Source organism: Gallus gallus, chromosome 19, assembly GCF_016699485.2.
Source record: "Gallus gallus isolate bGalGal1 chromosome 19, bGalGal1.mat.broiler.GRCg7b, whole genome shotgun sequence".
Lineage (NCBI taxonomy): Eukaryota > Metazoa > Chordata > Aves > Galliformes > Phasianidae > Gallus > Gallus gallus.
Window position 1 is genome coordinate 9,774,759 of NC_052550.1, and position 27,159 is coordinate 9,801,917.

At 40.8% G+C, this 27,159-nt stretch overlaps 4 protein-coding genes across 9 annotated transcripts in view; 3 read left to right on the plus strand and 1 right to left on the minus strand.

Annotated features, from left to right (window-relative positions):
• NLK (nemo like kinase) overlaps positions 1-8,062 on the plus strand; it is a 40,074-nt gene extending 32,012 nt beyond the window's left edge. Inside the window, exons 8-12 of one of the 2 annotated variants that reach the window (XM_015295866.4) lie at positions 661-762; positions 3,240-3,326; positions 4,341-4,539; positions 5,699-5,798; positions 6,371-8,062. In XM_015295866.4, coding sequence (XP_015151352.2) covers positions 661-762; positions 3,240-3,326; positions 4,341-4,539; positions 5,699-5,796 — 486 coding nt within the window. In that variant the 3' untranslated portion in view covers positions 5,797-5,798; positions 6,371-8,062. The remainder of the gene's footprint in view (positions 1-660; positions 763-3,239; positions 3,327-4,340; positions 4,540-5,698; positions 5,799-6,370) is intronic. The other variant, XM_046902745.1, reaches the window with a different exon arrangement.
• Positions 8,063-8,276: 214 nt separating this feature from the next.
• TMEM97 (transmembrane protein 97) lies at positions 8,277-10,827 on the plus strand. Its single transcript, XM_415916.8, has 3 exons — positions 8,277-8,435; positions 9,181-9,325; positions 9,839-10,827. Exons 1-3 carry the CDS (start codon positions 8,316-8,318, stop codon positions 10,087-10,089), a joined length of 516 nt encoding a protein of 171 aa, XP_415916.1. The 5' UTR covers positions 8,277-8,315; the 3' UTR covers positions 10,090-10,827.
• A 742-nt stretch (positions 10,828-11,569) lies between these two features.
• On the minus strand, positions 11,570-13,719 carry IFT20 (intraflagellar transport 20). 2 transcript variants are annotated; one of them, XM_415917.8, is made up of 4 exons: positions 13,523-13,719; positions 13,254-13,339; positions 12,346-12,449; positions 11,570-11,989 (listed from the first exon to the last, which is right to left on the minus strand). In XM_415917.8, exons 1-4 carry the CDS (start codon positions 13,647-13,649, stop codon positions 11,908-11,910), a joined length of 399 nt encoding a protein of 132 aa, XP_415917.1. In that variant the 5' UTR covers positions 13,650-13,719; the 3' UTR covers positions 11,570-11,907. The 2 variants fall into 2 exon arrangements, with proteins under 2 accessions (XP_415917.1, XP_015151353.1); XM_015295867.4 differs by having other exon boundaries at positions 11,785-11,989; positions 13,115-13,339.
• Positions 13,446-26,817, plus strand: TNFAIP1 (TNF alpha induced protein 1). Of its 4 annotated transcripts, NM_001030726.2 has the most exons (8): positions 13,814-14,064; positions 15,283-15,483; positions 15,690-15,986; positions 17,296-17,465; positions 18,659-18,748; positions 18,842-18,894; positions 21,257-21,452; positions 22,025-26,817. In NM_001030726.2, the coding sequence occupies exons 3-8, from the start codon at positions 15,770-15,772 to the stop codon at positions 22,241-22,243; spliced, it is 945 nt and encodes a 314-aa protein (NP_001025897.1). In that variant the 5' UTR covers positions 13,814-14,064; positions 15,283-15,483; positions 15,690-15,769; the 3' UTR covers positions 22,244-26,817. The 4 variants fall into 4 exon arrangements, with proteins under 4 accessions (XP_046758374.1, XP_046758373.1, NP_001025897.1 ...); XM_046902418.1 differs by lacking the exon at positions 15,283-15,483 and having other exon boundaries at positions 13,446-13,831; XM_046902417.1 differs by lacking the exon at positions 15,283-15,483 and having other exon boundaries at positions 13,813-13,870.
• The last annotated feature ends 342 nt before the right edge of the window (positions 26,818-27,159 follow it).

Below are 27,159 nucleotides of genomic sequence, written 5' to 3' on the forward strand. Positions count from 1 at the left end.
GTGTGTTTTTCCATATTCCCCTTTAATCTGCTGCAGTACTAACATACACTGTGGCATTTTAAAGTGATATAACTGGGGTCAATCTTTTTCTGACTATGAATAAGAAAGTAATGTTCCCATCAGTGTATAATGGGAGTTGCAGTATTGCGTTTGAGCTGTGAAGCTGCTGGACCTGGTGGTGCCTCACAGAGCAGTGCTTCTGCCTGGGAGTGGAGCTGAGATGGAGAGAAGCCACCAAGTGTAGCAACACGTTCGGTGTACAGACAGTAATCACATTTCTCAATTTGATGCCAACAGTCGATGAGTGATTTTCATGCATGCAAGGCCTGTGTAATGATGGTAATGGGGTTATTCTCAGAGGGGAGCTGGGCAATTGCTCATTAGCGTGAGTGGATGGTGATCATGAGGGAACCTTTGGAACCAGGGAGCTGAGCTCACTGCTGGCAGGATTCATTTGTTTTGTTTTTTTTTAACTTTTTTAACATCCTCCAGGATGTTTTTGTTTTCATTCACAATAGGAGCATATGCATTCACTTCTGCAGAAACACAGTGAAAGCACTGGATCATACGTTAATTTACTTTAGCTTCAGAATCTGCTATCGTAGTGAAATACATTGATATATGCGTGAAATCCTAAGTGTGTGTGCTCTGTGCCTGCAGCTGGATCTGATCACAGACCTGCTGGGAACGCCCTCACTGGAAGCAATGAGGACAGCGTGCGAAGGCGCCAAGGCACACATACTCAGGGGTCCTCACAAACAGGTACTGGTGGCTCCACTCGGCCTTCGTGGCACAGCATTTCCTCTGTGCAGATGCTACTGCTGTCTCATTTCTGTAGATATTCTGTTTTACATCTCAATTGAATTCTAATTCTCAGGCCGGGGCACATGCGCTCATAAATACTTTGTTTGATATCTAATTTCAGAGTTGTCTCTGCTTGTAAACTGAGTGAAGTTCACTGAAGGTGGTAATGGTTAATAGTGCAGTTATTCAAACTCCTATGCAGACGAGATGTTTTCTCACTTGTCAAGTGCATTTCTGACTTATCTCATTTATATTGTTTGAATTGCAGATACAGGTGAACATTGCTCCTATTTTTGAGATGGTGTTTTGATAGCTATTCTGAACGGAGTTGTTAATTTAAGCAATAATGTTGGGAAGAGGCAAATTAAAATTGGTAATGTAGCTCAGAAAGCCCCAGAGGGACTCCTTTACAACAGACAGGATTGAGAGTGTTAGGAGAGGAAATAGCCCATTATCAAGATCAGTAAGCAGAATAGTCAAGCAGATCCTCAGCAAAGGTCCCCTCAGACATCTGTGCAATGACCCAAGCTGTTTGTGGAAGGTTTAAGATGACACAGAAAACTGAGGTGCAACGTTCAACATACCTGGTGTAAAAGTTAATAAAAGAAACCAGAAAAAGAGATGAGATGATATCCTTATGCCAACTGGACAAAAATAACAAATGAAAGATACAGATACAAAGAAATGCTCAGGCAGGAATCCTTAGCACAGTGGTAAAGCAGTATGCCCACCCAATGTAGCCAATTTTATGATTATTAGATAGTAAAAATGAACAAGATGAGTAACCAGTACGTGTTAATACATCAGGTCTTTCCAGTAGAGTTTGCATATTTATTTTCTCCATATAGAAGCAATTTCTCAAATGTCAACTCACCACAATGATAGTTACCATAGAAATGAGCACTGAATATATCTTCTGCTATATTATTAACGTGGGAGTTCTACCTCCTAGGCAGCCTTGATTCCCTACATTGTGGTATGTGCTCTGTTTTATGACTTTTTTCTTTTAATGTTAATAATAGGAGGATTTCCTTAAGACTTTCTCTACCAGTTCTTAAACAAATTAAGTTTAATTGTATTTGTTTTCACACACTAAGATTTGTAAACTTTAAGCCTATACTCTTGCACTCCCAAGATTTGAGTTGCTAACAAGAATAATAATTGTTTTGTAGTGCCTGGAGCTGGGGAAAATAGATCTGCTATACTTTATGTATACAAATGTATAATGCAGTGTGCAACTGCATCCAGATGCTTTATGGAATGTGTTGTTTTTAAATTCTGATGATTTGATAATTCCTTGGCATTCCCACAGTGCAATACTTGTGCTCTTGGTAGGGCTAAACAAGAACTCTAGACCTGTTCTGTTTGTTAAGCCTGGATGCTTTATCAGGAATTGAAAAGGGAACAGGAATATCTTCTGATTTTTTTTTTTTTCTAATCCCAGTGCTGAGGTGGTTCTCTACAAGCCACTGAAACTGTCTTTTTACCCACTGAATTATGGGAATGCCAAAAAGCAGGCAAGGTGAAATGCCGTAAAATGTTTCTGATATGGATAGAATATCCATATCAGAATTTATCATATATTAGCCATAGGAACTGAACTGTAAGCTATATCTGTGCCTTCTGTTACCTCTGAGCACGTAGCAGGAATGCTTATAGAGAAAATATAAATGCATCCCCTAGAAAATAAACATGTAGGAACTAAGCAGAAGGTTGTTTTATAGAAAATGAAAGTTGCAGAATTTACCAGAGGTTTGGAACTACTGGGCAAAACATGGACTCGTGCAGGGCACACCTGGGGGCTGGGAGCACTGGGTTCTGTCACTGCTCTGCTACGTGCTTTGGAAGCAAAGTGGAAGTGATAGCAGCTTCCCTGGTAAATGCCTGCAATGTACTGGTTTAGGGGTAGCACTGTGGATAGATGACTTGTGATCCAGCCTTGATTTCATGACAGTAATTAAAGCATGGCAAAATTTGTTTTTTTTTCTTCATAGTGATCTTAGGAAATGGTGTAAATCTTCTTCAGCATCAGTTATATCCATAGTTTGCCAAGAATTAAAATCTATTGGTTTTCCAGCTGGGGATTAATTGCCGACTTTGGGCAGCTCTTGGAATTAATTTGAGTGTGAAGGAAGACCTTGTACTGTACTGGTTTGTACTGCAGTCAGAGCAGAGGCCATTCACCATCAGATATTGGGAATACTGACGCACCCAGGGATGATGTCTCAACCAAGGAAAAAAGGATCAATTAGACTTCTGTTACAATTGCTGAGTTAGTGATTACAGCCTTGTTGGGAAGCATGAAGCAGTGTGTGTCCTTAGCAAGAAGTTTGTCCTTGGTAACTGGCAGATAGTGCACGCTGTAGCAAGATTTTCTGGCTGATTGATCTGACAGGAAAACTATCTGTGCTTTTCTTTCTTGTGTTCCCTTACAGCCATCCCTTCCTGTCCTGTATACACTTTCCAGTCAAGCTACTCATGAAGCAGTTCATCTCCTTTGCAGAATGTTGGTCTTCGATCCAGTAAGTATGATTTCAAATACATATAATACCTTTTGTTTAAGAATATTGTGAGTAAAGAACTGCTTGAACCGATTTTCTAGATTGCATTTCAAAACTTTTGGTTCCATAAGAGACACAAAAGCATCATCTTACAGTTGGCCAATTAATTTCCTCCTGGAATGAGGATTTCACAATTAAAATCTGCTGGCCTTTTGCAGAAAGCTGTGATAGAGTCAGGGGGATGAGGGTGTTTGTGAATCATGCTGTCTTTTCCTAGCTAGGTGTAGGTAGCAGAACATCAGATACTTTGATGCAGTTCTAATTAAAGATGTGTGGGTGTTTGTGGTCATGCAAGGCACAAAAAATTCCTTCTGCATACATAGATAATGTGTGTATCTGGGTAATAGTTTCCTTTTTGATGGGATGACTCGATGGGACACTTGGGTTAGGCACAAAAAGTCACATTAATGTGAAAACAGGCTATAATTAAATCCTTTATTGTGAGCACCTTCTGCCCTATCCTTCACCACTTTCTGAAACTTGTATGAAACTTATATGTTTCTTATATATAAGAATATATAAGATACTTCTAAGAACTCTGGGTGCTATATGCCAATTATTTTACTTTAAATATGTACTTAGGGACACAGGAAATCATTTTGTAGAACATGGATTTACAAAGTACTGTATTTGCTCACATTTAAATTCCTGGCGTTTATTTTGATTTATGTGAAGGTCATCACTTGAAGCTTATTGGGGGGAAAAAGTGATTTTTGAAAAACAAATTTATAAGTGTCACATTAGTGGCATTTCTATCATTGGCCACCTACAGAAAGGTCAGTGCCATCTTAGTGGTGGTGCTTTTGTAGGTGAAATGTTCCCCCTAGTGGCACCGTGTTTGCAAAGTCAAAACATGTAATAGGATTTGGGGTTTTATAGAACAATTGGTTGAAACTGATGAGTAGGTATTCCTTAGGCTGTTTCAGTAACTCTGAAAATATCCTGACTATATTTTCTTTAAATGTAATGTTTCAGTCCAAAAGAATATCTGCTAAGGATGCCTTAGCTCACCCATACCTTGATGAAGGGCGGTTGCGATACCACACCTGTATGTGTAAATGCTGTTTTTCCACATCCACTGGAAGAGTTTATACTAGTGATTTTGAACCCATCACTAATCCCAAATTTGATGACACTTTTGAAAAGAACCTCAGTTCTGTTCGGCAGGTTAAAGGTGAGTCATAATCAGCCTTTGTGTACGCTTGTATCTTCCTGCTGCATCCTTTAGCAGGGCACAGCTAGGACACATGGCCCAAGTATTTTTTTTTTTCCTTTAAGGTAATGTTCCAGGGTAAATACTGGCAATAAATCTTTTTTACTAAAAGAGTAGAAATGTTTCTGGTGGTTCTGACGTACCACAGTGTGACGCACACTAGCTGACGTGTGGAGGTGTTGCTTTGACCCGAGCAGCTGCTGGCAGTAAAGTTGTTCCCTGTGCCACTCGCTCTTTTTGAAGGCTGTACCAGAGTGAAAAGGGAAATCACCATTTTGTTTCAGGCATGAGATGTTCTCTTGATGGCTGTCTTGCAGAAGGGTCAGCGCCATCAATGAGTAACAGAAGCTGAGTGGTCTCAGTTTGGCTGCATTTCCTCTTAGCTGTGGCAGTGTGCTCACACTGAAGTGGCCGTGCCTGGTGTCTGTGCAGCAGCTGCAGCCATCAGCTCTGCTGGGGGTGCCGCTCTCCAGTAATGCAGCGCTGTGCTCGGGGTCTCCATGTGCTGCCGTGAGGAAAACTCATCTCTGCCTGGAACAGGGAGCTACTGGTGCAGGTGGTTGCCAGGGGCCAGCCTAGCTTTGTGGCACAGGAGATCTGAAGTCTGATTCCATGATAACAAGCCATAAGAAACATTATTTCTCTGGAATTCAGATCCAGCCAGGAAAGCATTCATTTTATGAGAGCAATACAGTATGAGAGAGATTAGTGGGGATTCTGTTTCTATTTGGTGGCAGCTCAAATAAGACACAAAGATGACAGGAAGAAGAAATGCATTACCTCCACAGTTTTTAACAAACGATTCAATCAGTTGGGGAAAAGATACCATTGTGCTGTGATAATGTGACTTGTGTTGGATATATCCTGAACTTGGAATTCTGAAATTCACACTGAGAGTTCCTCAGAGTTCACAAAAAAATGTTTTCTTTTTATCCCATGATTCTTTCCATTCCCTTTCTCTTTGTTCATCACTTTTCAGTACTGCATGTAGCTCTGCTGTCTTCTGTCATCTGTTGTTGTAAATGCTGTCTTTAAAGCTCGCTGACAGCAGCACAGATACCACTGCAGTACAAATGTTAATCTCATGGTGTGGTGTGTTTTATTTTTCTCTTACGTACAGAAATAATTCACCAGTTCATTTTGGAACAGCAGAAAGGAAACAGAGTACCTCTCTGCATCAACCCTCAGTCTGCTGCTTTTAAGAGCTTTATTAGGTAACTGTATGTAATCACATCTGATATTAATTCACATTTATTAGTACAGAATTCACACATCGACAGTGTTTTTGTTTTGAATTTCTGAGGATAGTGAAGGTCCGTAGATAACTTCTGAAAAAAATCCATTAAGTGTATGTGTAGTTGCATTAAAAAAATCATGTTAGAGAGACTCAGATTTTATGCATACTTAGAATACAAATACTTAGAATTTAAGTAAAATTTGTAGAAGTTTCAAGTAATATCTTTGTTAAAAAAAAAAAAAACTATTGAAATTAGAACTAAAAGATAGATGGGTTAAATTCTGATTGTAAAAATGGACTGCAAAATGACTACAACGAGGGACAGTTGTAGGTGAAGTGTCATTAAGGAAATACATAAATGAATGTGGTCCAGCACCTGGTGTTGGTGGTGGTAACTGCTGGGCTTGAGGCTGCTTTGTTTTCTTGAGCTTTTGAGGGGATGGGGTACTGAAATGTTTGCATACCTGAAACATATGCTTTCTGGTCAAGCATTAACTTTGTTGTCCATTAGCTTTTGCAAATGAACACTGATTTTCTGTGTCACTTCCATTCTAGTTCCACAGTTGCTCAACCTTCTGAGATGCCACCATCTCCACTGGTTTGGGAGTGAAGTGGAAGATAATGTACTACTGAAGATGTAATGTAGCTTTCCACTGGAGTCTGGGATTTGCAATTCTGGAGGTTAATCATGCTTGTACTGTAATTTTACTAATGAAGTTTTAAATTAACAACCACTACTTGTACAATATGAATAATATTTAGAAATGTACTAGACTTTTAATCTTGTAAAGTGGTTGTGCTTTTAGAAGAAAATATTTTACCCAGAGTTGCACGTGTTTTATGAATTATAGTGCAGCTGTGATGGCTCAGCTTGGAACAAACAGAATTGAACCAAATCTGGGGAGGATTTTTTTTAATGAAGTGAGATTGTACAAAAAGACAGACATACATTTTGATATTGAGCCATTCCTGAAGATTTTGGGTTTTCTAAAACTAAGGAATACAGAAAACTTGACTGCGACCAATCATGAAGTCACGTCGGGTGGCAGCGGCCGCAGGAGGTGGCACTGCGCCCGATGATCCAACCCTATAAATAGCTTCTCACTAGAGCTGTGATGGTGATGTGTGCTGTTCTAAAATCAGATGTTGTGAGTAGAGAGAATGAGTTTGTGACTAGGAGAGACTAAACTTCTGTTTCCTTACCCAGTATAAATATATATATATATTTAATCTATTTTTATTAGAAGTTTTTTCTGCTCTTTCTTACATAAAACCCCCCAGCATGCATCTTCTATGTGTGTAAATACTTCCATTTATGGGCTAATTTCAGAGATCCCTGACGTCATTGCTGTATAGAGAGAAACTAGCTTGCACATTTTAGGTCTGTGAAATTTTGTGAGAACTTTTTCCTGCACTGGACAGTTGAGAGAGAGAGAGAGAAGAAAAAAAAAGAAAAGGAAAAAAGCACATAGGGAGTTATGTTAATTGTGTTCGTGTCTTTAGGCAGAGCTGTGGAAGTCTTGAAATGTCACAGTAGTAAATGACTTTTATTACTTTTTGGCAAATTCTTTTTCTGTTGGAACACTGAATTCTGTGCATATGTATATATGAACACAAATTGAAGGCCTCTACCTCCTGGAGTTATACAACTTGGTTTGTTTACCTCCACATGATTTTTTTTTTTAAGTTCAGTGTGGAGACTTGAAACTTGAATGTCCCTTCCAACTTTTGTATTTAAAACAAGACTAGAAAATCGAAGACTGTTTTTCACCTGTACAAAGAAATATTAAAGGGTGGTCTTAAAATTTGAGCATTGGTCTGGAGAAAAACCGTGGTGTTTGTTATGGACAATTAACTGTTAAAGTTATTGTAAGTTATCTGTATTTAGCAGAGTATTTTCAACAAGGGTGATCTGAGCTGAAATTGGAAACTATCAGTAAGTTATGTTCGGAAGTTTTAACTTCAATGAAGTAATTATTTGCTGTGAAAGAGACAAACGTTGAATTACTGAACAAAGATGGTGCAATATCTTTGTTTTTTGTGAGGCTCCTGAGAATAGAACCAACTGAAGCATTTCAATTCACTTGAATGAGAAAGGTGTGTAATTACGAGAGCCCGAGAAGACACTGGTATGAAAGGTAAAATCTCAGAGGTTGGTCAGTTATGTGGCACACTTGCTGGTCACTTTGTAAAATGTAGATTTGGAGTACAGTGGTGAAAACATTAAATGTGACATTTGAAAAAGAAGCGTGTTATCTTTATTTCCTGTCTCATCTCCTACTTTTATTTAAGATTCAGTTGTTACAATCGTGATTAATGCTGTCTGAAACAATGCAAGTAAAAAGAGTTTATAACACCTCGTCTTGGCCGCCGCCTCCCTTCTTGCACACGCGCTCACGTGGCCGTACGTGCACGGGGCGTCCGCGCGGAGACCGCGCACAGCTCCGCGGGGCGGGGCTACGGGGGGCCACGAGGGGCGGGGCCACGAGAGCCGCTCGCGATGGCGCGGGCGCTGCGCTGCCTGGAGGCCGCCTTCGCGCTCTACTTCGTCTCGCACATCCCCATCACGCTGCTGCTCGACCTGCAGGCGCTGCTGCCCGCCGGTCTGCACCCGCAGCAAGTGAGGGCCGGGCGCGCTCCGCGGGTGCCGCCGGGTGTCGCCGACCCCGCGGTTCGGTCTCCGTGCGTAGAGGGGCGATGGAGGGAAGGCGCCTTAAACAAAATGACGCTTAACGGCGGCGCCGCGCTCCGTGCTTCGAGTCCGCTCGTTCTTTGGGCGTTAGGGTAGATGCGGCTGTCGGCCGTGGAAGGGGGGCGCGCGGCCGCTCGTGTCGTTGCGGTGCCCCGAGCGGGGGGCGGAGAGGCGCTGTGCCGCGGATGGAGCGCCGCGTGCCGGGCGGATCGCTGCGCGTCTCCGGTGGGCCGCGTTCTGAATGGAACCGTAGGGCTAGGGGACGGTTGGCATAACGAAACCTATGAAAGGAGCAGATGAATAGAAGACCTCTGCTCTGGCCGTCAGGCTGAGCTCCGCAGCTTGGTACTGGGCTTTACATCTAATGAGTACGTTTTCTGCCATCTGCAAAACCCTTCCATTAGGGAAGCCATTTTTAATTAATAGTTAACTTGCAAATCTCAACACGTATCTCTGTTCAAAGTCCAACTTAAAGGTATGCTGGAGTTTACATTTCTGTCATGGAAACCCATTGCAACTCACTAAGCTAAAATCCTCCCGTCGAGCCATTGAAGAATGGAGTTTGTCCCACTGCAGTAATGGCTCCATCCAAGCAGCGCAGGAGGGTCACGGTTTGCCCCCTTTGCAGGCGATGCTCGGTGTATTCATGTGCGGTTTTGTTCTTTCTCTGCAGCTGACGGAGCTGCTGCGCTGGTATGCCACCACCTTCCGGGACCCCATGATGCTCCACCCCCCGGAGTGGTTCAAGGCGTTCATATATTGCGAAGCCGCCCTACAGCTGCCGTTCTTTCCCGTCGCAGCGTATGCCTTCTTAAAAGGTTGGTGTGAACAACATGTGAGAACGTGTCCCATGCAGCATTTCTGCACAGCACATTCTGTGCAGGGGTGGTTTATCTATCAGTCCTAAGCAGCGAAGGGCCACAGCACACAGAGTGCTGTTTTCATGGCAAGTTTCTCCTGAGAACGCAGCGTAGAGTGAGCCCTGTCAGAAGCTAAAATGGTGACTCAGAGACCCTCTTCAATTGCTGTCACTTATGTGTAACCAGCATCAGCCACTGACATGTGCTAAGCTCCAGCATGGATGAAGCTCTGGGTTGAGCTGTGTACTTATTTTATCACTTTAATACCCTTAGCAATTGCACCATCGTTCCAAGTTTCCACAAAGTTGGATCATTCCATGGGTTGCTATAAGTACTTCATTTCTGTTACCCGTGATGCCTTTTGGCTCGTGCTGTGATAGACGCACAGCTGATGTTCTGTTAATTTACGAGTGTCTGAATTCCGTTTGATTCCCACTGCCTGAATATTGCTTCCTTGCTCCTTCTACCCAGGTGGCTGCAAATGGATAAGGACTCCTGCAATTATATACTCCACCCATGTAGCTACAACGTTGTTTGCTATCCTGGCTCACATCCTGTTCCATGATTTCTCAGCATCAGAGCATCTGGGTCCTCAGACACTGCGTGAGCGCCTCATTCTGTTATCTGTATATGCACCATACTTGCTGATACCACTTCTGATTCTTTTTACCATGCTGTACAGCCCCCAGTACAACCAGGTGGAGAAAAGGAAAAGGAGGTAGTCTGCAGTAAAAGGTGTAAGCACAACTTTTCCATTAGTTTTGATCCAGACCCCAGTCCTCTGACAAACACCAAGCAATGATGTCAGCTGCAATACCTATTACCAAAGCGTCACATTCCTGCAAGGAAAGTTTGAATTGGCTTTTGTTCACAGCTCTTCCATCAGAAATAGGTTTGGCAGAAGCCTGTATTAGCAGTTCCAGGTGGTACCTGGGTATTTGTAGCTTAAGGGACCCGGCAGCTCCCTTCCCATTGTCGATTTTGTGTGGTACTTCTGTTTTAGGAAAGTGAACTTCCAACCATTAAACATATAACCGTATGATGGAGGCTGGAAACTGCAGCCCACGTTTTTCCTTCAACTTTCCTTTTTCCAAGATTATTTCAGGTTGAAATTTGTCTTCAATAACATATTCAACAAAATCCTTAACTGATTACATATAAATTTGCAAAGCTAAAATCTTTTTCTAAGCTGCTTTTGAAGCATTTCAGATCATGTAACAATCCTTACCTTCCTCATCCTTTCATCTAAAATTTCACCTTATTTTTCTCTGCTCCAATTTTGATTACTTGCAAATGCCTGGTCAGTGATAAATGTGCCAAAATCTGGATTTCTGAATGCTTTCTTTTGTTTGACAATCCCTCCTGGATTTCTTTTGATTACTTCAGTAGCTGTAAACAAGGATTTGTAAACTTTTCCATGAAATAACTTCTAGTGTGGTAATAAATAACTGCATTCCAAATTGCATTTCATTTCTGAAAGGAATAACTAAGAACAACATAATCTTTGAGAGCTTAGATAAAGAAAAACACTCGCGTTATACTTTGAAGTCATAGAAAATAAAAACAACTGCCGGTAGACTTTTTTTTTTCTCAGTTTGATCTGTAAGAATAAAACGTGAAGACTCGTGTAAAATTATAGGCCACTGAGCAGGCTCTTTCAGTCACTGCCTTATTATTTTCAGGACTTTACTGATGTATAATTTAAACCTTCCACAAGCTTTGAAAAGGCCAACATTTTCATATTTGGTTGCCTAAAGACAGACATAAAATGTATGTATTGCCATTCCAACACAAGCCTTGATTTTAGATCACAGGCATTCAGGTTTTAAATGTCACATTTGTATTTATGGTTTGTATATGTTCCTGGTGCCGCTACATGCTGAGTTGTTTGTCTCATCAGTGTGAAGTTCTGTGGTTAAAATGCCAGTGAAAGTATTCCACCGTGATATTACTTCAAGCACAGTTCTTAATTCTATTTTCTTTCTGTGTGCAACTGACCAACTCTGTTAATCACAAATTTGTCTAACTAGTTAAAAAACTAACAGGTAGGAGTTACTACTGCTTCTCTCAGCTGCATGTTGTGTTGTTAGGAATGTGAAAATTACTACATGAGGGAAATCCTTCTTGATGACCATCCAGGGAGTCACAAACTTACAGGCTCCCCAATAACACCGCGGAAAAAACTAATTCTGGTATATCCAAGAAGGTGAAAAACAAAACTTTATTTCCTGATTTCTTTGAAAGAGCTGTACATTTCAGAAAGTGACAGACATTAACATAGGAACAGTAGTGTAAATTCAACTACAATTTGAATTTGAACTACTGACTGTACAAAACTTCTATAAAAATCAAAGGACAGAACAGTCTTACATCTGTTAGAAAGCCCTCCTTATTGCCACTTTTAGTGTAATCCACACTGCATTAAAAGACACTTTTATTTGCACAAACCATCTGTATTCATTAATACACAGTGAAAAATTGCATATTTCTGAAATTCTGGAATGCTCATGTTTCCAAGTTAGTCTTTATCTTAAAGTCTTCTATTTCTGAAAAATGAATTGGTCAATGAATTCGTTCTGGTCCGCTTCAATTTTACACAGAGTCTCATATTCTATTCGGTATCTGAAAGACAAAGAAAATAGGTTACCAGCTGATGATATATTACAGTGCTCACTGGTCTGAGAAGGAAGCTTAGGCTATATGTGTGTCTTTTTTAAAGCAACAGTTATGAATTAGAACTTTGCATTATGAATTAGACTTTGCAGTTCTAACATGCCTTTACAAGTCAGCTACCCAGCACTCTGTTACAGTTTTATTAATTTCCACAACTGCATGATCTCACATCACCTCTATTCAGTTAGCCACAAAGCTATTAGAAATGATCCTTCTCAGTACGTGGCTGTTTCTCTCATATGCTACACGACTTTCTTTTCCAACTATTACATCAGTGCCCCAAAAGTATTTAATAGAAAACTCACCTTTCCAGTTGCATCTTTTTCTCAGCTATTAAAGCCTGAAGTTGCTGTTCCTGTGCTTCTCTTTGCTTTGCTATAGACTTCAGCAAATTTCGTGCACCAATGGCCTGTCAAAACAGACGTTTGGTGATGGAGCTGTACAGGGATCTTTAATCCCTTTCACTACCAGCACGTCACGATTAAAGTGCTTCAGCCATGCAAACAGCAAAAGGGGGTATCGTTCTGCTGAATGGGCTGTGGAGCAAGCACAGTCCCTGTTGAGGCTGGGCAGGTTAAGACATTTGAGGCTTCCTTCCAACCTGAGATATTCCTAACAGCCTGAAATAAAAGTCACCAGCTTCTCTGGAAATGCAGCCTGACCCCTGGTGACTGGCTACCAACAGACAGGCTCCAGAATTTCTCCCACAGAACAAATAAGGAAAAATTAATCACCTACAGTTGTGCTGAAAATTCATTTCCAATTCCATAATAAAGTGAGAAAATAAAGAACACTTGGTGACGTGTAGAAGTACACATTTCAGAAGTATTACAGAGGTTCTTATTGCTTGGATCTTTGGATAGCCCTCTCCTCCTCACAGAGCCCATCGTGCCTCTTGAGAACTATGTCCTACTAGGAGAAGGTGTGATTGGAGAGATGTTTTCTCTCCACAAGCAAATGGAGCAAGACAGATAAGCAACAGCAGCAGAGTTGTTAAATGCAGGAGTTGTATGGCACTGAGTGTGCTCAAAATATTCCAGCTGTTAATGAGTTATGTGGAGCCTTTGTGCTCACACTGCACGCAGATGGGGCCGCGGGAATGCCCGTATGACGCTGACAGGGCCGCCGTGCTGTGACAGGACGGTACGGGTGGCTTTTCACACACACATACAGCAAGGAGCGGCAGACAGGAAAGCCCGTAACGGCACGGTACCTTCATCTTCTCGCTCTCAGCAGCTTTGGCCAGCTGGTCAACGAGCTCGATTAAGCTACCCACTGTTTTTTGAAATTCTACTATTTCTGAAAAGAAAAACAGTCACGTGGTACCCAAAACAACACCACAGGAGACGAACGCTCCCACAACGACAGCGAGGCGCCGCTCTGTCCCCAAGCCGCGCAGTGCGCAGGCGCGGTCGGGGCTCTTAGCACTACGCGGCGGGAAGTGGAGCGCCCCACGGCCCGGCCCCGGCGCGCAGCACTCACTGTCCACGAAGGCCTTGCACTCCTCGCGGAGCTGAGCCGTTTGCTGGGCCACGTCGGGATCGAGGACGCGCAGCTTGTTCAGCTCATCGAAGTGCAGCCCCGCCGAGCCCAGCGCCGCCTGCGCCATCGCCCAGCGGGACGGGACCTACGGCCCCTCACGGCTGCCACAGCGGCCAGAGGAAGCACTTCTGGGAGGCGGAGGGCGGGAAAAAGTACTTCCGGGAGGCGGAGGGCGGGAAGAAGTACTTCCGGACTGCGGCGGGCGGCAGAAAGCACTTCCGAGCCGTAGCGGGGCGCGCAGGAAGTGAGGTATTGCCGCGGGCCGCAGCTGTGGGGCGGTCGCAGGCGGTGAGCGAGCGCCGGGTTCGGGTGCGGTCCTGAGAGGTGGCCGTGCGCGGGCGGGGTTGCGGACACGGAGCTTCGGGCTCGCCGCCGCGTTTGGGCCTGGGGCGCTGCTGAGGCCTGGGACGCGCGCCGCGCAACGGCCCCGCATCACCGGGCCCGGCGCTGCCCGGACAGGGCCGGAGCGGCCCGCACAGCCGGTACGGGGCAGATGAAGGGTCGGTGCGGGGCGGAGCGCGCGTCTGGGCACGAGCAGTTCTGCTCGGGGCGCTCGGCGCGGAGTTTTCGTTTTCTTCTGGTTGCTTTCTCTGTTTTGTGCGTCTTTTTTCCATTGTATCTTCTTGTGTTCTTCACTTGAGCTGTTAGCACCGCTCCTTTTTATGGCAGCGCTGAGCAGGGACCGCTTCCTGAGCGGCTGTGTCGTTGTTGAGCAGCCCTCCGGCCGGAAGGAAAACACGGGAAGCATTTTCTCTTGTTAATGGGGGTAATTAAAGGTTCCGTCGTTGTTTACTGCAGAAGCCTCCTCCATGATCGGTTATCAGCGATCCCGGTATTGGCTTTGTCTACTGCTTGGATGCAAATTTGGCCTTTTTTTTTCTCTTTTTTCCTTTGTTCTTCTTGGTCAGAAACCTTACGATGTGCCACAAGTGAGGCAACCAGCAGAAACGTTCACTCTGCATGTGTTTAGAGAGACGGCCGTTGAGATTGGAAAGCTCCATGCACACCCAGAGCTCTGGCTCATTACGGACTCTGGCTGTCCTTAAAAACATGCTTTTATTTTGGTGAAAGGGTTCTTGTGGTCTAAAGACACTGAAGGACAAACCTGCAGACCTGAATTGTGTTTCTGTTTTCACCAGAGGTTTTAGGTGTAGGACAGTGTGCTGGTGGTTCTACTTCTGGTTTACTTATGTGTGTGAGAATATAACCCATAGTTAATAAGAAATATTACTGGAAGTAACTTTGTTACTGGCGATGTGTTCAGTGGATTTCTTTAACCCTTAGCTGCTTTATTTGAGTAATTAACTTCTTAAAGAACACAACTGTAATAAGCAATTTTTAGTTGCTGTTGCTTGGTTACTGGTGGGGAATTACTCTTCTGGCCAATATCATGCTGACTTTTTAACTGAAGCAAATATTACAAAGACTGGATGTTTTTTAGGCTTACCCGTCCTCAAACAATAATAAAAAACTACATTACATTGACTGTTGATTTTTTTTTTTTCCCTCTAGGAGTGAGGGGAAAAAAAACTGAATAAAAGGAGTTTCCAGAAAATAGAATGTAACGTTTCAGCAATTCAGTATCAAGTTATTTGAAGAAGTTGTAGCTGCTATAAGAGTATCACGTTAGAATATTTTTTTAATGTAATCCCCAGGTGAAGGAATTGGAAAAAGCTCTTCCGTTTGTTTCCCTCCTGCAGGCAAAAAAGTTACATTATTTCAGGAAGTTGAAAAGGAGCTGAATTCCATCTAGCACTTAACCTTGGGCTGCAGTGTTGTACACTGATAGTAATGTTGGCTGAAGACTGAATAACAGGAAGTCCAGAAGAGTTCAGCTTGCCTCGCTAACAGTAATGCAGTCATAATGTCTGTGTGATGCTGAACAACTTCTGTATTGCTGTGTAAGTTGTTTAAAAATACACCTAAATTTTGTTTTGTCAGAACATGTGTAGATGTGTCCTTAGGAATATACTGGATTTGTCTCTTCACTGTGGGCTTCATGACTTTGTTTCTTTGTGAAAATTCCTGGCTTTTGTGTTGACCTTAAACATTTCCATTTCAAGAGTCTGGAGGCTATGAATGTTTTTGCCTTTCCATCTTCACCCAGTGACTCGTGACTCATCGCCAATCACGGCGGAATCCATCAAGCCCACGCTCTGCAGGGTCGTCATCTACCTACAGAAGGAGATGTCGGGGGACACATGTCTAACCACCACCCTTTGTCCAGCTGTGGGACCCAAGCCTAAAACTTGTAGCTTCAAAGTTGGCAGCCTTGGTAACAAGTATGTGCGACTAAATGTTGGGGGCTCCTTGTATTACACTACAGTGCAAGTCCTGACCAGGCACGACACAATGCTGAAGGCCATGTTCAGTGGTAGAATGGAAGTTCTCACAGATAAGGAAGGTAAGTGAATGTCTTTTGTTGTTGAGGATTTGGTAAAGTAACTGCTGGGGTATTTTTTGTTTGTTTTTAGTATATATTTAAGCTATGCTCAATGAAAGGCGTGGAGAAAGCTGTATTCCAAAAATAACCAGGAACATTAGGCTGCCAAATCCCATTGGCTCTACCAGTCCTCTGTGCTTTATATAAATGTGTGCTTTTGTTACTAAAATTGACGAGCGGAAGGACTGGTTCTCTTTCCTGCAATCACACTTGATATGCAGATTGTTGATGTTTTCATGAAGACTGAACAGACAGTATGTGGGCTGTCATATCTATGGTGTTATGTAGTGGCATTAATCAAAATGTCTTTAGGGAGGGGAGATTCAGTCTTCAGCTTTAAAGCTCAATGCAGCCTTGATTGCTGCACTGAAGATTTTTCAGGTAGGCTGAATCTTGCTGAGTGCCACGTAAGACTAAATCTGTCTGGCCCAGCAGTTCTTTGTAAGCGCCTCTACCAGAATGGAAGACAGGATTTGTCTTCCGGCAGCCTTAGCTGGAGAATCTGGCAGTGTTTTGACCCTCTTTCCTATGTCACCTTATATAGCTAGGTCCTAAAATAAAGTAACTTTTTTTTGTCTGCCTTCCACTTTATGAACAATGATTGGGCACTTTATTAAGCCCTCTGTCTGTGTGTGTCCTTTGCTATTGTTTGCCAGCAAGTCAGACATCCTGTTTCCTAGTGAATGTGACTGCAGGGAAGTTTCAGAATCACAAAAACTGTCTACTGCTGCTTCCTGTGCTGTATGCCCTCCTCTACTTCTTCCTGATCCATCCTTGTCCTGTTCCTTTTTCCTGTTTGGAGACTGGAACAGCATTTTTCCCTCACTGGCTCTGTCAATTAAATAGATGTAAGCTGGTGACTTCCTGTCATAATTAGAAAGATTTATTCCTTTAACTGAAACATAATACAGAAAGGATGAAGCACAGAAAATAACTTTGGTACAATGGCTGATCAAGCCAGGTTCTTGCTGCAGTTTTTTTAAACGTCTCGTGATAGCTTATGGCTTCTCTTCTGGGGTGCTGGAAATTGAGAATACAGACAAGGTGCCAAGGGAGTGGTTCCACTCTTAGTTTCTGTTCTGTAACATACCAATTTGTTGAAAGTCAGTAAACTCTTCCCCTGAATGGAATTGGAAGAATGTTGTGTAGTTTCAGGCAATACTTGGCTTACTGAACCTCTCTGAGGAATTTGGTTGGTTTTTTTTTGTTTGTTTTGTTTTTTGCCTCCTAGTGTTAAGGTCATTGAAATGTTGTGATGATTATATTTCAGGCTGGATTCTTATAGACCGTTGTGGGAAGCACTTTGGAACCATTTTAAACTATCTCCGAGATGACACAATTGCACTTCCAAAACACAGACAGGAGATCAAGGAGTTGATGGCAGAAGCCAAGTATTATCTCATTCAGGGCTTAGTTGATATGTGCCAAGCAGCTCTGCAGGTAAGAAATGGAAGTAGCCAAAGTAACATAGCAAAAATTAGACAGCAGTTAAGTAAGATGTTGTCCAGTCCATTTATCAAACCCATGGTTTTCCTTGTTCTGTGTGCATACCTAACATGCTGCAGTGCTTTGGATAGAGACAAAATCTGGTTTATGATCTCCCCAAGTATGTTTTCAGACCTTTGTGCTGTCACAGCACAGCCTTGCAGACTTCTTATGCCTGAGCTCTGAATATCTTTGAAAATGTAATAACTTTTTTTAAGTTTGAATTTTAATGTAGAAAAAAACTGATATGGTAAGCACTATTTACTTTAAGGACTTTTCTATCATTTCATTGCTATACATTGCAAGTATGTAAATCTGAGTTAGTATTATTAATTCACCCAGTTCCTATGAGTTCAAGTTCTGCTGATTTAAATCAGCTTGTTTGGTAAGCTTTTTTAATAAGGCTAGCCCAGTTATTTTGTGTATGATTAATAATATTTTGTGTAGGACAAAATGAAATACTTAACAAATACCTCACGCAATAGGTTCAATATGCTTCTTATATCCACTGAAAAAAATGTAAAGGTACACTGACAATTCTCCTTCTGGTTGGGAATTCAAAACATTTCTTCTAAAAACAAAATGTTCCAAGGCTTTCCTATTAGCTATTGAGCTCTCCTTAATTTGCTACGTGAGGAATCTGGATTCACAGACTGTACCACACACTCTTGATTGCTGCTTTTGTATGGCAAGGGGCTAAAGTCCATTTTGGTGACGTACTGTTCTTGCCAAATGTTCAGTTCATAATGACTGATATTCTTCTATACTGCAATCTTTTGATTTGATTAAAACTCATACCACCCTTTTCTTCAAAAAAGGACAGAATAATAAAACCACTTAAAGCAGATATGACTTGAGCTCAGAGTCTTTGCTATAGCTAAGAAGGATGTTCACCTGCATCCTAGTATTTCAATTATCACTGCCTTCTGGGAATAAGACATCTCTCCGCTGTATTTCTGGGTTGCAGATCAAGGTAATGCTCTGTGGTTACTATAGCAACACAGAGCTTTTCCTTTGCATCACAGGGTTTGGAAACATGGCTGGAGGGCTTGGAAGAGCAAGCAGCAGCAGATGTTAGTTTTAGCATTGATGTCTCTAGACAGTTTATTATGAGGTTTATTTCTATTTCATTTTTTTTTTCAAAACAGGACAAGAAAGATTTGTATGAACCTGTCTGTAACATCCCTATTATCACATCTCCTAAAGAAGAAGAAAGACTAATAGAATCTTCAATGAAAGTAACTGCTTTTCTCCATCTATTCAGTGAGAAACTGAATTTTTGCTAAATGTGTTCAAAGACAAAGGTTAACTTTTTTTTTTCCTCCCATTAGCCTGTTGTTAAGCTGCTGTACAATAGAAGCAACAACAAATATTCTTACACCAGGTATGTCACCAAGTATTTCCCCCACTGGGAAAGTTTAACTTTGGGGGTGGAGGAAGGTGTGGTACAGCCTAACTTGTATTTTGTTATTTAGCTTACAACAGTGCTGTTATGTGGATTTGAGTAAAGTTAGTTTTGGTTGATATGAATCTAAATGAAATTTGGAGGAGGTGACAAACTATCTGAAATGTGCTGGAGGTGTGTGCCTGAGAAAGATGAACAGAAATAAGGGACGAGAAATATGAATTATGAGGCTACTAGCTGAAATAAAATAGAATGCAAACTATTAACAGGGTGTTAGCTTTTCAGTGTAAAGCCACTGCAGCTATGATTCCTCTCTCCCCAGTTTTGCACTCTGTTTACCCTGACCTACAGAAATTCTTGATGTTCCATCTCTTCCAGTGACTCTAGATGAATTAATTATTTGGGTACAAAGGAAAGCAAAGCATCTGTTCTGCTCAGGAACAACCCAGATAGGGCCAGTGCAAGAATTCACTGGCTTTTCATTTAGTTTAATGGTTTAACTATCAGGATCCATTTATTATGATGCTATCAGAATGGCGCTGGATTTTCCCAAACCAGTCACTGAAGTGATGTGAGTAATCCTTTATGCTGCGCAAAATTCTCAGTTTCAGCCTTTCAGTCTAACATACAATCTTGGAAGTTTTTTCTCTAGGCAAACTGACTGTCTTTCTGTCAGAGAGATGGATTCTAACAATCATGAAATTTCAGGTAGTCAGGAAATGCTACCTGGGGGAGTGCTGAAGAGCAGCCTGTTTTTCAGCAAACTGCATTTTGTATCTGGCAGTCATTCTGCACTCCTCCTGGTGTTATCGTTTAGTTTATGGCAGTGATGCTAAAGCAAGTGCAGAATAGCATATTAGTCATCATGGCTCTGGAAATGTAAACATGCTAGCAATGAGAGCAACAGAATCCTAGATACCAGTAGGTGCTGGTATCTCGACTAACCATAGGATTCTAATTATTACTTGAACATAAATCTTCATGCCTTGATGGTGTTTAAATGAGGAATTTTTATTCAAAATTCTTTGCTGGCTTCTAACAACCAAAGGTTGTCTCCTTCTCTTATTCCTAATCAACATTATGAAAGGAGTTTTCTTAGTTATATAGTCATTGTGGTCATGTATCAGAAATGGATGAAGACTTCTAAATTCTTTTTGCAGCTCTGCAGTTGATAAAGCCTGGGATTTGATGCTGGCTGAATCCCAAATTGCTTTCATCACATGATATCTTAAGAGCTGAAGATTCTGTTGGGTTGCACATCATACTTTTTTGATTTAGATCTGAACAGAAGTACATCTCGGACTAAGTATTTTATGTAAAGCCTAGTTGGCTGTCCTTAGCAGCACTGTCTTGGTTCACAAGTATTCATAGCCTTCTGGGAGTACTTCCAAAAACTAAGGCACTGCACACAGAAGTACAATTTCATTCCTCTGGGTAGGTTCATGGCAGCAAAGTGCGAACCTTCAGCATTTGGGTCCAATGAGTAAGGAATTTTACTGTTAAAGCTAGTAAGGTTAGCTTTGTTTTTGTGTCAGTAATATGCTTGCTATCTTCCACATATCTGCACACAATTTCCTAGTCACTTATAAAATGAGATCAAAAGGTACACTGAGTACAAGCTTTAGATAGAGCAGCATTCAAGCTAATATCAGAAGGATAATGCTTTTAAGTTCTTTTTCTAATTTGTTCAAATTGGATGTTTGTTGGTCATTATGTTCTTATTTAAATAATATTTAAAATTTTAAGACTAACATTCTGATGGTTCTACTTGATTTTAAAGCTACAACATGATACTTATGTTTTTTCTCCAGAACATCTAGATCTTGCTTAGAAAATTAATCAAGATCCTAAATTGTTCTGCCTGTCAATAAAATGTAATTTAGTAAATAATGTATCCACCCTAGAAATTTGTATAAGGTATGGCTAGTTTTACATGCAGAACACCATCGTTTTTAGCTAGCCTTTGAAGACACATTGACTCTTCAGACTTGGCTGTTACTGAGCTAAACAGAACTGTAGTTAGCATATGATTTAATTGTCTTGAGCATAAGTCAAGAGATAATTGCAGATAGTTAATGTAATTATTTGGGAAATTATGCTGTCATTATTAATTATGTAACTTAACTTCTGAAGGCTGGTGTGTTTGTTCATGAAAATCAGAGCATCTTATTTGTATCTGAAGTTGGCTACTACCCTCTTTTCTTGGCAGCATATGGCAATGAGTCACTACTTACTTGTATTCTGCACTTAGAGCAATGCTTAAAACTGTGGTGGAATAGGCACAGAAACTCTGTAGAGATAGCCAGTGGAAAAAATAAAACCTTTTTTTGTTTCGTTACAGTAATTCAGATGACAACTTACTGAAGAACATAGAACTGTTTGACAAACTCTCTCTCCGATTCAATGGCAGAGTTCTTTTCATTAAGGATGTCATAGGGGATGAAATCTGCTGCTGGTCTTTCTATGGACAGGGTCGGAAACTTGCTGAAGTCTGTTGTACCTCTATAGTGTATGCCACAGAGAAGAAGCAAACCAAGGTACAGGAGTTGTACCCACTTGTCTATTATAGTTTGTAGTAAATCAGTTGGATAATGCATAGTGGAAAGATGTGGATAAACCAAATTTCTTGGGGGAAGCAATGTCATTTCTTGGGGAGATTTTTATAGTGGCAGTCATAAATATTGACTGGAATTGATGGTCAGTGACCTGCATGTTACTTGGATGGTTTACTACGTACAGGGCTGCAGCATGATCTGGTAAAAGATGGCATGTACAAGGTAGAACTCAGAGAAGACTGAAGGACTGCAAATGGTAATTCTGAAAGCACAGTCTTTTTAGCACTAATCTGTAAAGTTGATGGAATTTGTGTCCCAAAACCATGTCAATGCCTATAAACTCTTCTCTAATTAAGTAAGGATTTAAATTTTATTATACCTACTTAAGTTTACTTCATTGCAGTTACTCAGACTTACCAACTTTGTTTCTGTTGCACTGATGTAGTCATTGTGTGTAATTTGACTAAATGGTTGTGTCTCTGTTATTTCTGGGCAGGTGTTCCAGTCAGGTTAGCCTGTGTAGATCAGAAAATGACATCTGCTGTTCTTTTTAGGTTGAATTCCCTGAGGCGCGTATTTATGAGGAAACTCTAAACGTCTTACTGTATGAAACACCACGAGTTCCTGATAACTCTCTGCTGGAAGCAACCAGCAGGAGCCGAAGCCAGGCCTCTCATAGTGAGGATGATGATGGTTTTGAACTTCGTGACCGAGTACGCCGAATCCATGTGAAGAGATACAGCACCTATGATGACCGTCAGCTTGGCCACTAGCATGTCAGTTCAGGAGAGAGGGGTTGGTTTCAAGGCTTGTATCAATATTCTTTGATGGAGATCAGGAAGTAGGGAGGGATCAGATCGACTCTGGACTGATTTTTTCATTTGGCTTCTTGTCTCCCTAGAGAAGCAAATGGGCATTTATGCACACAAAGCAACACTAAAGGCCAAGGGCTTTAAGAACTAAGATGTTTGTTTTGCACCATGTGCTTTAAACACAGACTGGCCCCTTTTTCATGTTACATGAGAAATGTATTCCAAAACACTGATTCTGACCATTTGTGGTTGCTCTTTTATATCTAATGATGTGCTGTATATCTTACTTCCTGTAGGAAGTACTGCTTTTCCTGAATGAGATGGAGTGATTTGAAAATATTTTTTTCAGTTACCTGTCCTTTTAGGGTTTGGTGTAATGGAACTTCCAGTTAAATCCAGACACTGAAGAGGGGGTGGAAAGAACTCAAACATGACTACTTCTACCAAACACTACAGCTGATAATCCCTGGAGGAAAGAGTTAGCTATCCACTAGTCAGATGCACTGCATATGTGATTTCTTCCACCTATTTTTCCTTTGTGCACATACAGCAATTTGTGTTCCAGTATAGTTGTATTTAAAACCCATTAATTCTAAGGCATGTTTTTCTGAGAAGTTAAATCATCAAAAAATCTCCCCCTATGAAAAATAAGAAATATCTGGAAATTTAAATACATAAAGAATGACATGTCACGGGAACTGGAAAAATATATATGGTGAAGGAAGAAAGTCATCAAATAAGAAAACTTCAAGAATGGATTGTGGCAGGGTTGGCGTTGTTCAGGGCTTTGATAGTGTGATCCTGTTTATGTAAACAATGGCAGCCTGTAGAATTACATAAATTTTACGTTAGTTTCCCCCCATGGCCCAAAAGCGTCATTTGATGTTAAATTTCTCTGACAACGGGGAAAAAATGCAGTGGCTGGGGAAGTGCAGACTACACAGTTGTAATGCTACATAATATTAACATACTGAAGAGTTAGTTTAAGTTTTGAGTTCTGAATCACTTCTAGAGCATAGAAGTTGAAGTAGAGAGAAGAATAATCGTTAAAACTTTGTTCTGGCATGCAGGAAGCCCTGGACAGAGGAAAGAGATGGTAAGCTGAAATATCAGCTTTATTCTGTATTCTGAGTGCTTGATTGGGTGCTAATTTTAGAGGACTATTCAGAAGGTTGGAGTCCCAGCTGTTTTGCACATTGGGTCTCTAGAAAAACTTTGATGTTTAGTATGGAAAGTTGCTAATTTCTTTTTAACTGTTTGATTGTATGTTTCAAGTGTAGGTTGCAGATTCAAATTTTACCACTGTTATAAATGGTTATTACTTGAAGGTTGCTCACTGACACACATGGACATGTGTCAGTGGCTTAGTGTGCTCCACCACTGCTTTTATTTCCTTATATTTTATGTGGAGGTGGAAGCCTCAGATTCCATGGTTAGTCTTGAACTCCTTTGACCAGTGCCAAAATTACATATAAGCTTTAAAGCAAATTAATGCAAAAGCCAAATCAATGAAGTCATAACTAAAATTAAGATAGAAGATGATTAAAAAAAAAAGGGGGGGGGGAGGGAACAAAACAGTGATTTCCACTCAATTAGGCTTTTGAAAATGTAACTGTTGAGGCTTTGTATGAAGAAGCTAATGGCTGCAAAATGTGGGAGGTTTATTGCCTAATTGGGCCTCCATGTGAAAGGCACTTACTTAATTCTCCTCACATTCAGGAAGTAATGTTGGCACAGTAATGCACCTGCCTTTTTCTGAAAGGCCTCTTTAAAACTAACAACTTCTTCCCTTTTTATATTGCTTTCTTCTAGTTGTTTCCCAGCTGTTTTTTCTATTGTGCCAGGAAAAATACAGCTGCTGAGATTAGTTTTGACTAAAACTTTTGTTTTTAATTGTGATAAAGCATGATGTGGATTTTCTTTCTTTTTTTTTTTTCAGTTGATTCTTCTTCACTGATACTACTTAAATTTAATCATGGTGGGTGCTTTGAAGCTACCAGCAGAGACTGTAGCAATATGGTCTTTTTGCTGTACTTGGTAGTTTCAGTTTATTCTCGTACTTTTATTTTTCCATTGTGTAACAAATAAGTCTGCCATTTAAAATTCATATGTATGGCATTTCTATTTCTTGGCAAATGATTTTTTTTTCGTGTTACTGTTATAGTGAATGTTAGCAGATTAAGTAAGTGATGCAGGTAGCTTTGCACAACTATTCAAAGAATTTATAAGCAGAAAAACGATCTCTGAGGAGGTCAGGTTTGGGAAAAAGTGTGAAAGAGAATGAGCATCAGAATGGTCTGCTGGTACAGATACTTCAGTTGGTGGTTCACATCTGTGCTCACAATATTCCTTAAGAGGATTGATTCAAGTTGTGGAATTCTTACTATGCTGTAAGAAACAGGGGAAAAAAAAAAAAAAAGGCTTGTGCATTGATTTAGCTAGTTCTCTTTTCCTTGTGTCCCATAGCAACAGTTAGGTTTGTCTATTTAAAAGACAGTTTTAAAACCATGGTCTTGGTGTTTGTCCTGATAAGATTTTCAGGATGTGGCTGAGAAGATCCTAGGTGAATAGCTGTGGCTGGATTTCACTAACAGTCCTATAGTTCCCTCCACTGGTGGACAGATCAGGAATTGGAAAACATCAGGAAACTCACTGTTAGGCATGTTCTGGGATGTCTGCACACCACTAAATGATAGTACTATTTAGAGACTCCAATCCTAGGTACAGCTGCTGTACTCATGTTTCTGATAAAACCTGGAATGCCCTGGGTTGTTTCTTACCTGACTGGTTGTGTAATTGCATAATTTACAAGAAAGCTCAGTGACTGTAAATGTAGACATGGATTCTGCCATCACTTACACAGTTCATAGATTAAACTTCTTTTTCTTGTGCAAGTACAAACTAATTTATTTTCTCTTAGGAAGAGCCCTGCTTATCTGACATTGTTCCAGTGTGGAATGTCAACTGAACGTTCTTTCCACCAAAATCATGACATTGATAGTACAATCTGACTGCTAAGCTCTGATTTTTAACACTGCAGTTCTGACATAATGTGTACTTTATATTCTCATCATACTTTGCTTTACCTAGGTCAAGGATATAAGTTTTGACATACATACTAGAACATATTTCAACAACCTGGTATAATGGAAAGAAAGCAGCACTGAAAAGGGTGATGCAGCATGCACTTGTTTGCAGTAAGCTGACCCCTTTTAGAGCAAACAGCTGTGCTTCCTAAGAATATTCTCTGCTGGCTTTAAGTATCACATTATCCTCCCTACTAAGGTGATACAGATTTCTAATTATATGCATTTGTGTCTGTTAATTAAGAGCAATGACTTCCTACATAGAATATCAACACTGGATGTGTTTTCTGATATGACTAAATTTAAAGTAGCCATTAGGAGGAAGAGGTACCTCTTAGCCTCATCCGTAACCTTACTTTCTTCACTTCTGAATTTAAGTGAACTTTTGTGCATTCAAACATTATATTAGCAGACTGAAAGAATGAATGGAAAACATTAACTGACATTTATACACAAGCAATGTAATAAAGTGTTACATGATTCTCTAATAGGATCCTAACATACTGAAAAACAAACTCAGCTTTTCAGCAGAGAAGGAACCTTGGTGCCTTGAGTGAATGTCTTATGTTAAATAGTTCTTCAATACTGGTGTTAATTAGGCAATAATGTCAAAAGAGTGAGCTCTGCATGGCAGCAGCCTCCAACTGCTTGATAAATGCCAAGGCAAAACTAAGTGCTTAACCTTCACTTTGACATTTAGTTTTTGGAACAGGAGACATTTATCCTATTGTAACATTCCAGTGACTTCACATCTCTTGCAATTTTTGATTAAAAATTAAAAAAAAAAAAAAAAAGCTGACCCAAGTCTGGAGGGCATTGGAGAGACTGATATCACAATATTTCACTGCGTTCAGCCTCAAGTGGGCAATGCTTTTATTTTTTGTATTTTAAATTTTCAGACAGAATTCACTCTTAGAAATGCTGGTGAAGTACAATTTAGATTATAGTCTGTGACAATCCTTGATGTTAAATCTTTATGGCCAGATTGCACATTGTGCATTCTGTTAGGACAACTGAAGTCCTGTTAAGAGATGAGGGAACATGACCTCGTTTCCAGCTTTGCCACTAACTTAGTGACAGACAGCAAGTCAATGTTTCTGTATGTGAATTTTTCCTCATCTGTAATAAAATGGGGATAAGACTCTCCCCTACTTCAGAGGGATGTTGAAGCTTAGTTTCATAACAATAGAGCACTTTGGATTTCTACATTTTGTATCTGGAGGATAGTAAAGGTGATTGCTGTTTAAACTGACGTTCTGCAATCAAGCTGTTTTCTTACAGCATCGGGCTTACTTTTGTTTTTGTCTAGCTTTTAAAGGTCAGTCTTATGAATAAGATAATGAATGCAGTTAACCATATTAGCTATTGAATAAGGTGTTTTCTCTGTTATCAGTGAGGTAAATGGAACACTGGTTTTTAATAAAGCGTTGTATTTTACATTGCCCTTGATTTTTTTTTCTCTGGCATCATAATTTTTTGCTATGTGGGTCTCTGGACTGCTGTTCTGTGTTGTAGTTGCGATCCTCACCCATTGGTTAGGGCTCCCAAGATGCAGAAATAGTGTCTTAGGGTCTGGCTGTTTGCTGTATGGATGTATCGCTACCTTTCACCCAAGCCCTGCAGGCTCTTGTTTTGTTGCGCGCTGAGAGTGCACTGCAGGCAGCTGGTTCTCTCTCTGGGATTTTCCTTTAGTTGTAGCAATGTTGTTTTTCGTGTTCATGAAAATAACCTAAAAAGAATCATAGAGCATACTGATCTGATATTTAAGGCCACATGCAACTTCTGCTACCA

What these genes read in the sequence shown, in the direction of transcription:
- TMEM97 (XM_415916.8), top strand. Translation starts at nt 8,316, where the DNA reads ATGGCGCGGGCGCTGCGCTGCCTGGAGGCCGCCTTCGCGCTCTACTTC. An exon ending in CCGGTCTGCACCCGCAGCAA is followed by an intron (nt 8,436 to 9,180) that starts GTGAGGGCCGGG and finishes CTTTCTCTGCAG; the next exon opens with CTGACGGAGCTGCTGCGCTG. An exon ending in AGCGTATGCCTTCTTAAAAG is followed by an intron (nt 9,326 to 9,838) that starts GTTGGTGTGAAC and finishes CCTTCTACCCAG; the next exon opens with GTGGCTGCAAATGGATAAGG.
- IFT20 (XM_015295867.4), bottom strand. Translation starts at nt 13,649, where the DNA reads ATGGCGCAGGCGGCGCTGGGCTCGGCGGGGCTGCACTTCGATGAGCTG. An exon ending in GTGCAAGGCCTTCGTGGACA is followed by an intron (nt 13,340 to 13,522) that starts GTGAGTGCTGCG and finishes TTTTCTTTTCAG; the next exon opens with AAATAGTAGAATTTCAAAAA. An exon ending in CGGCCCCATCTGCGTGCAGT is followed by an intron (nt 12,450 to 13,114) that starts GTGAGCACAAAG and finishes CTGTTTTGACAG; the next exon opens with GCCATTGGTGCACGAAATTT.
- TNFAIP1 (XM_046902418.1), top strand. Translation starts at nt 15,770, where the DNA reads ATGTCGGGGGACACATGTCTAACCACCACCCTTTGTCCAGCTGTGGGA. An exon ending in AACAAATATTCTTACACCAG is followed by an intron (nt 18,895 to 21,256) that starts GTATGTCACCAA and finishes GTTTCGTTACAG; the next exon opens with TAATTCAGATGACAACTTAC. An exon ending in CAGAGAAGAAGCAAACCAAG is followed by an intron (nt 21,453 to 22,024) that starts GTACAGGAGTTG and finishes TGTTCTTTTTAG; the next exon opens with GTTGAATTCCCTGAGGCGCG.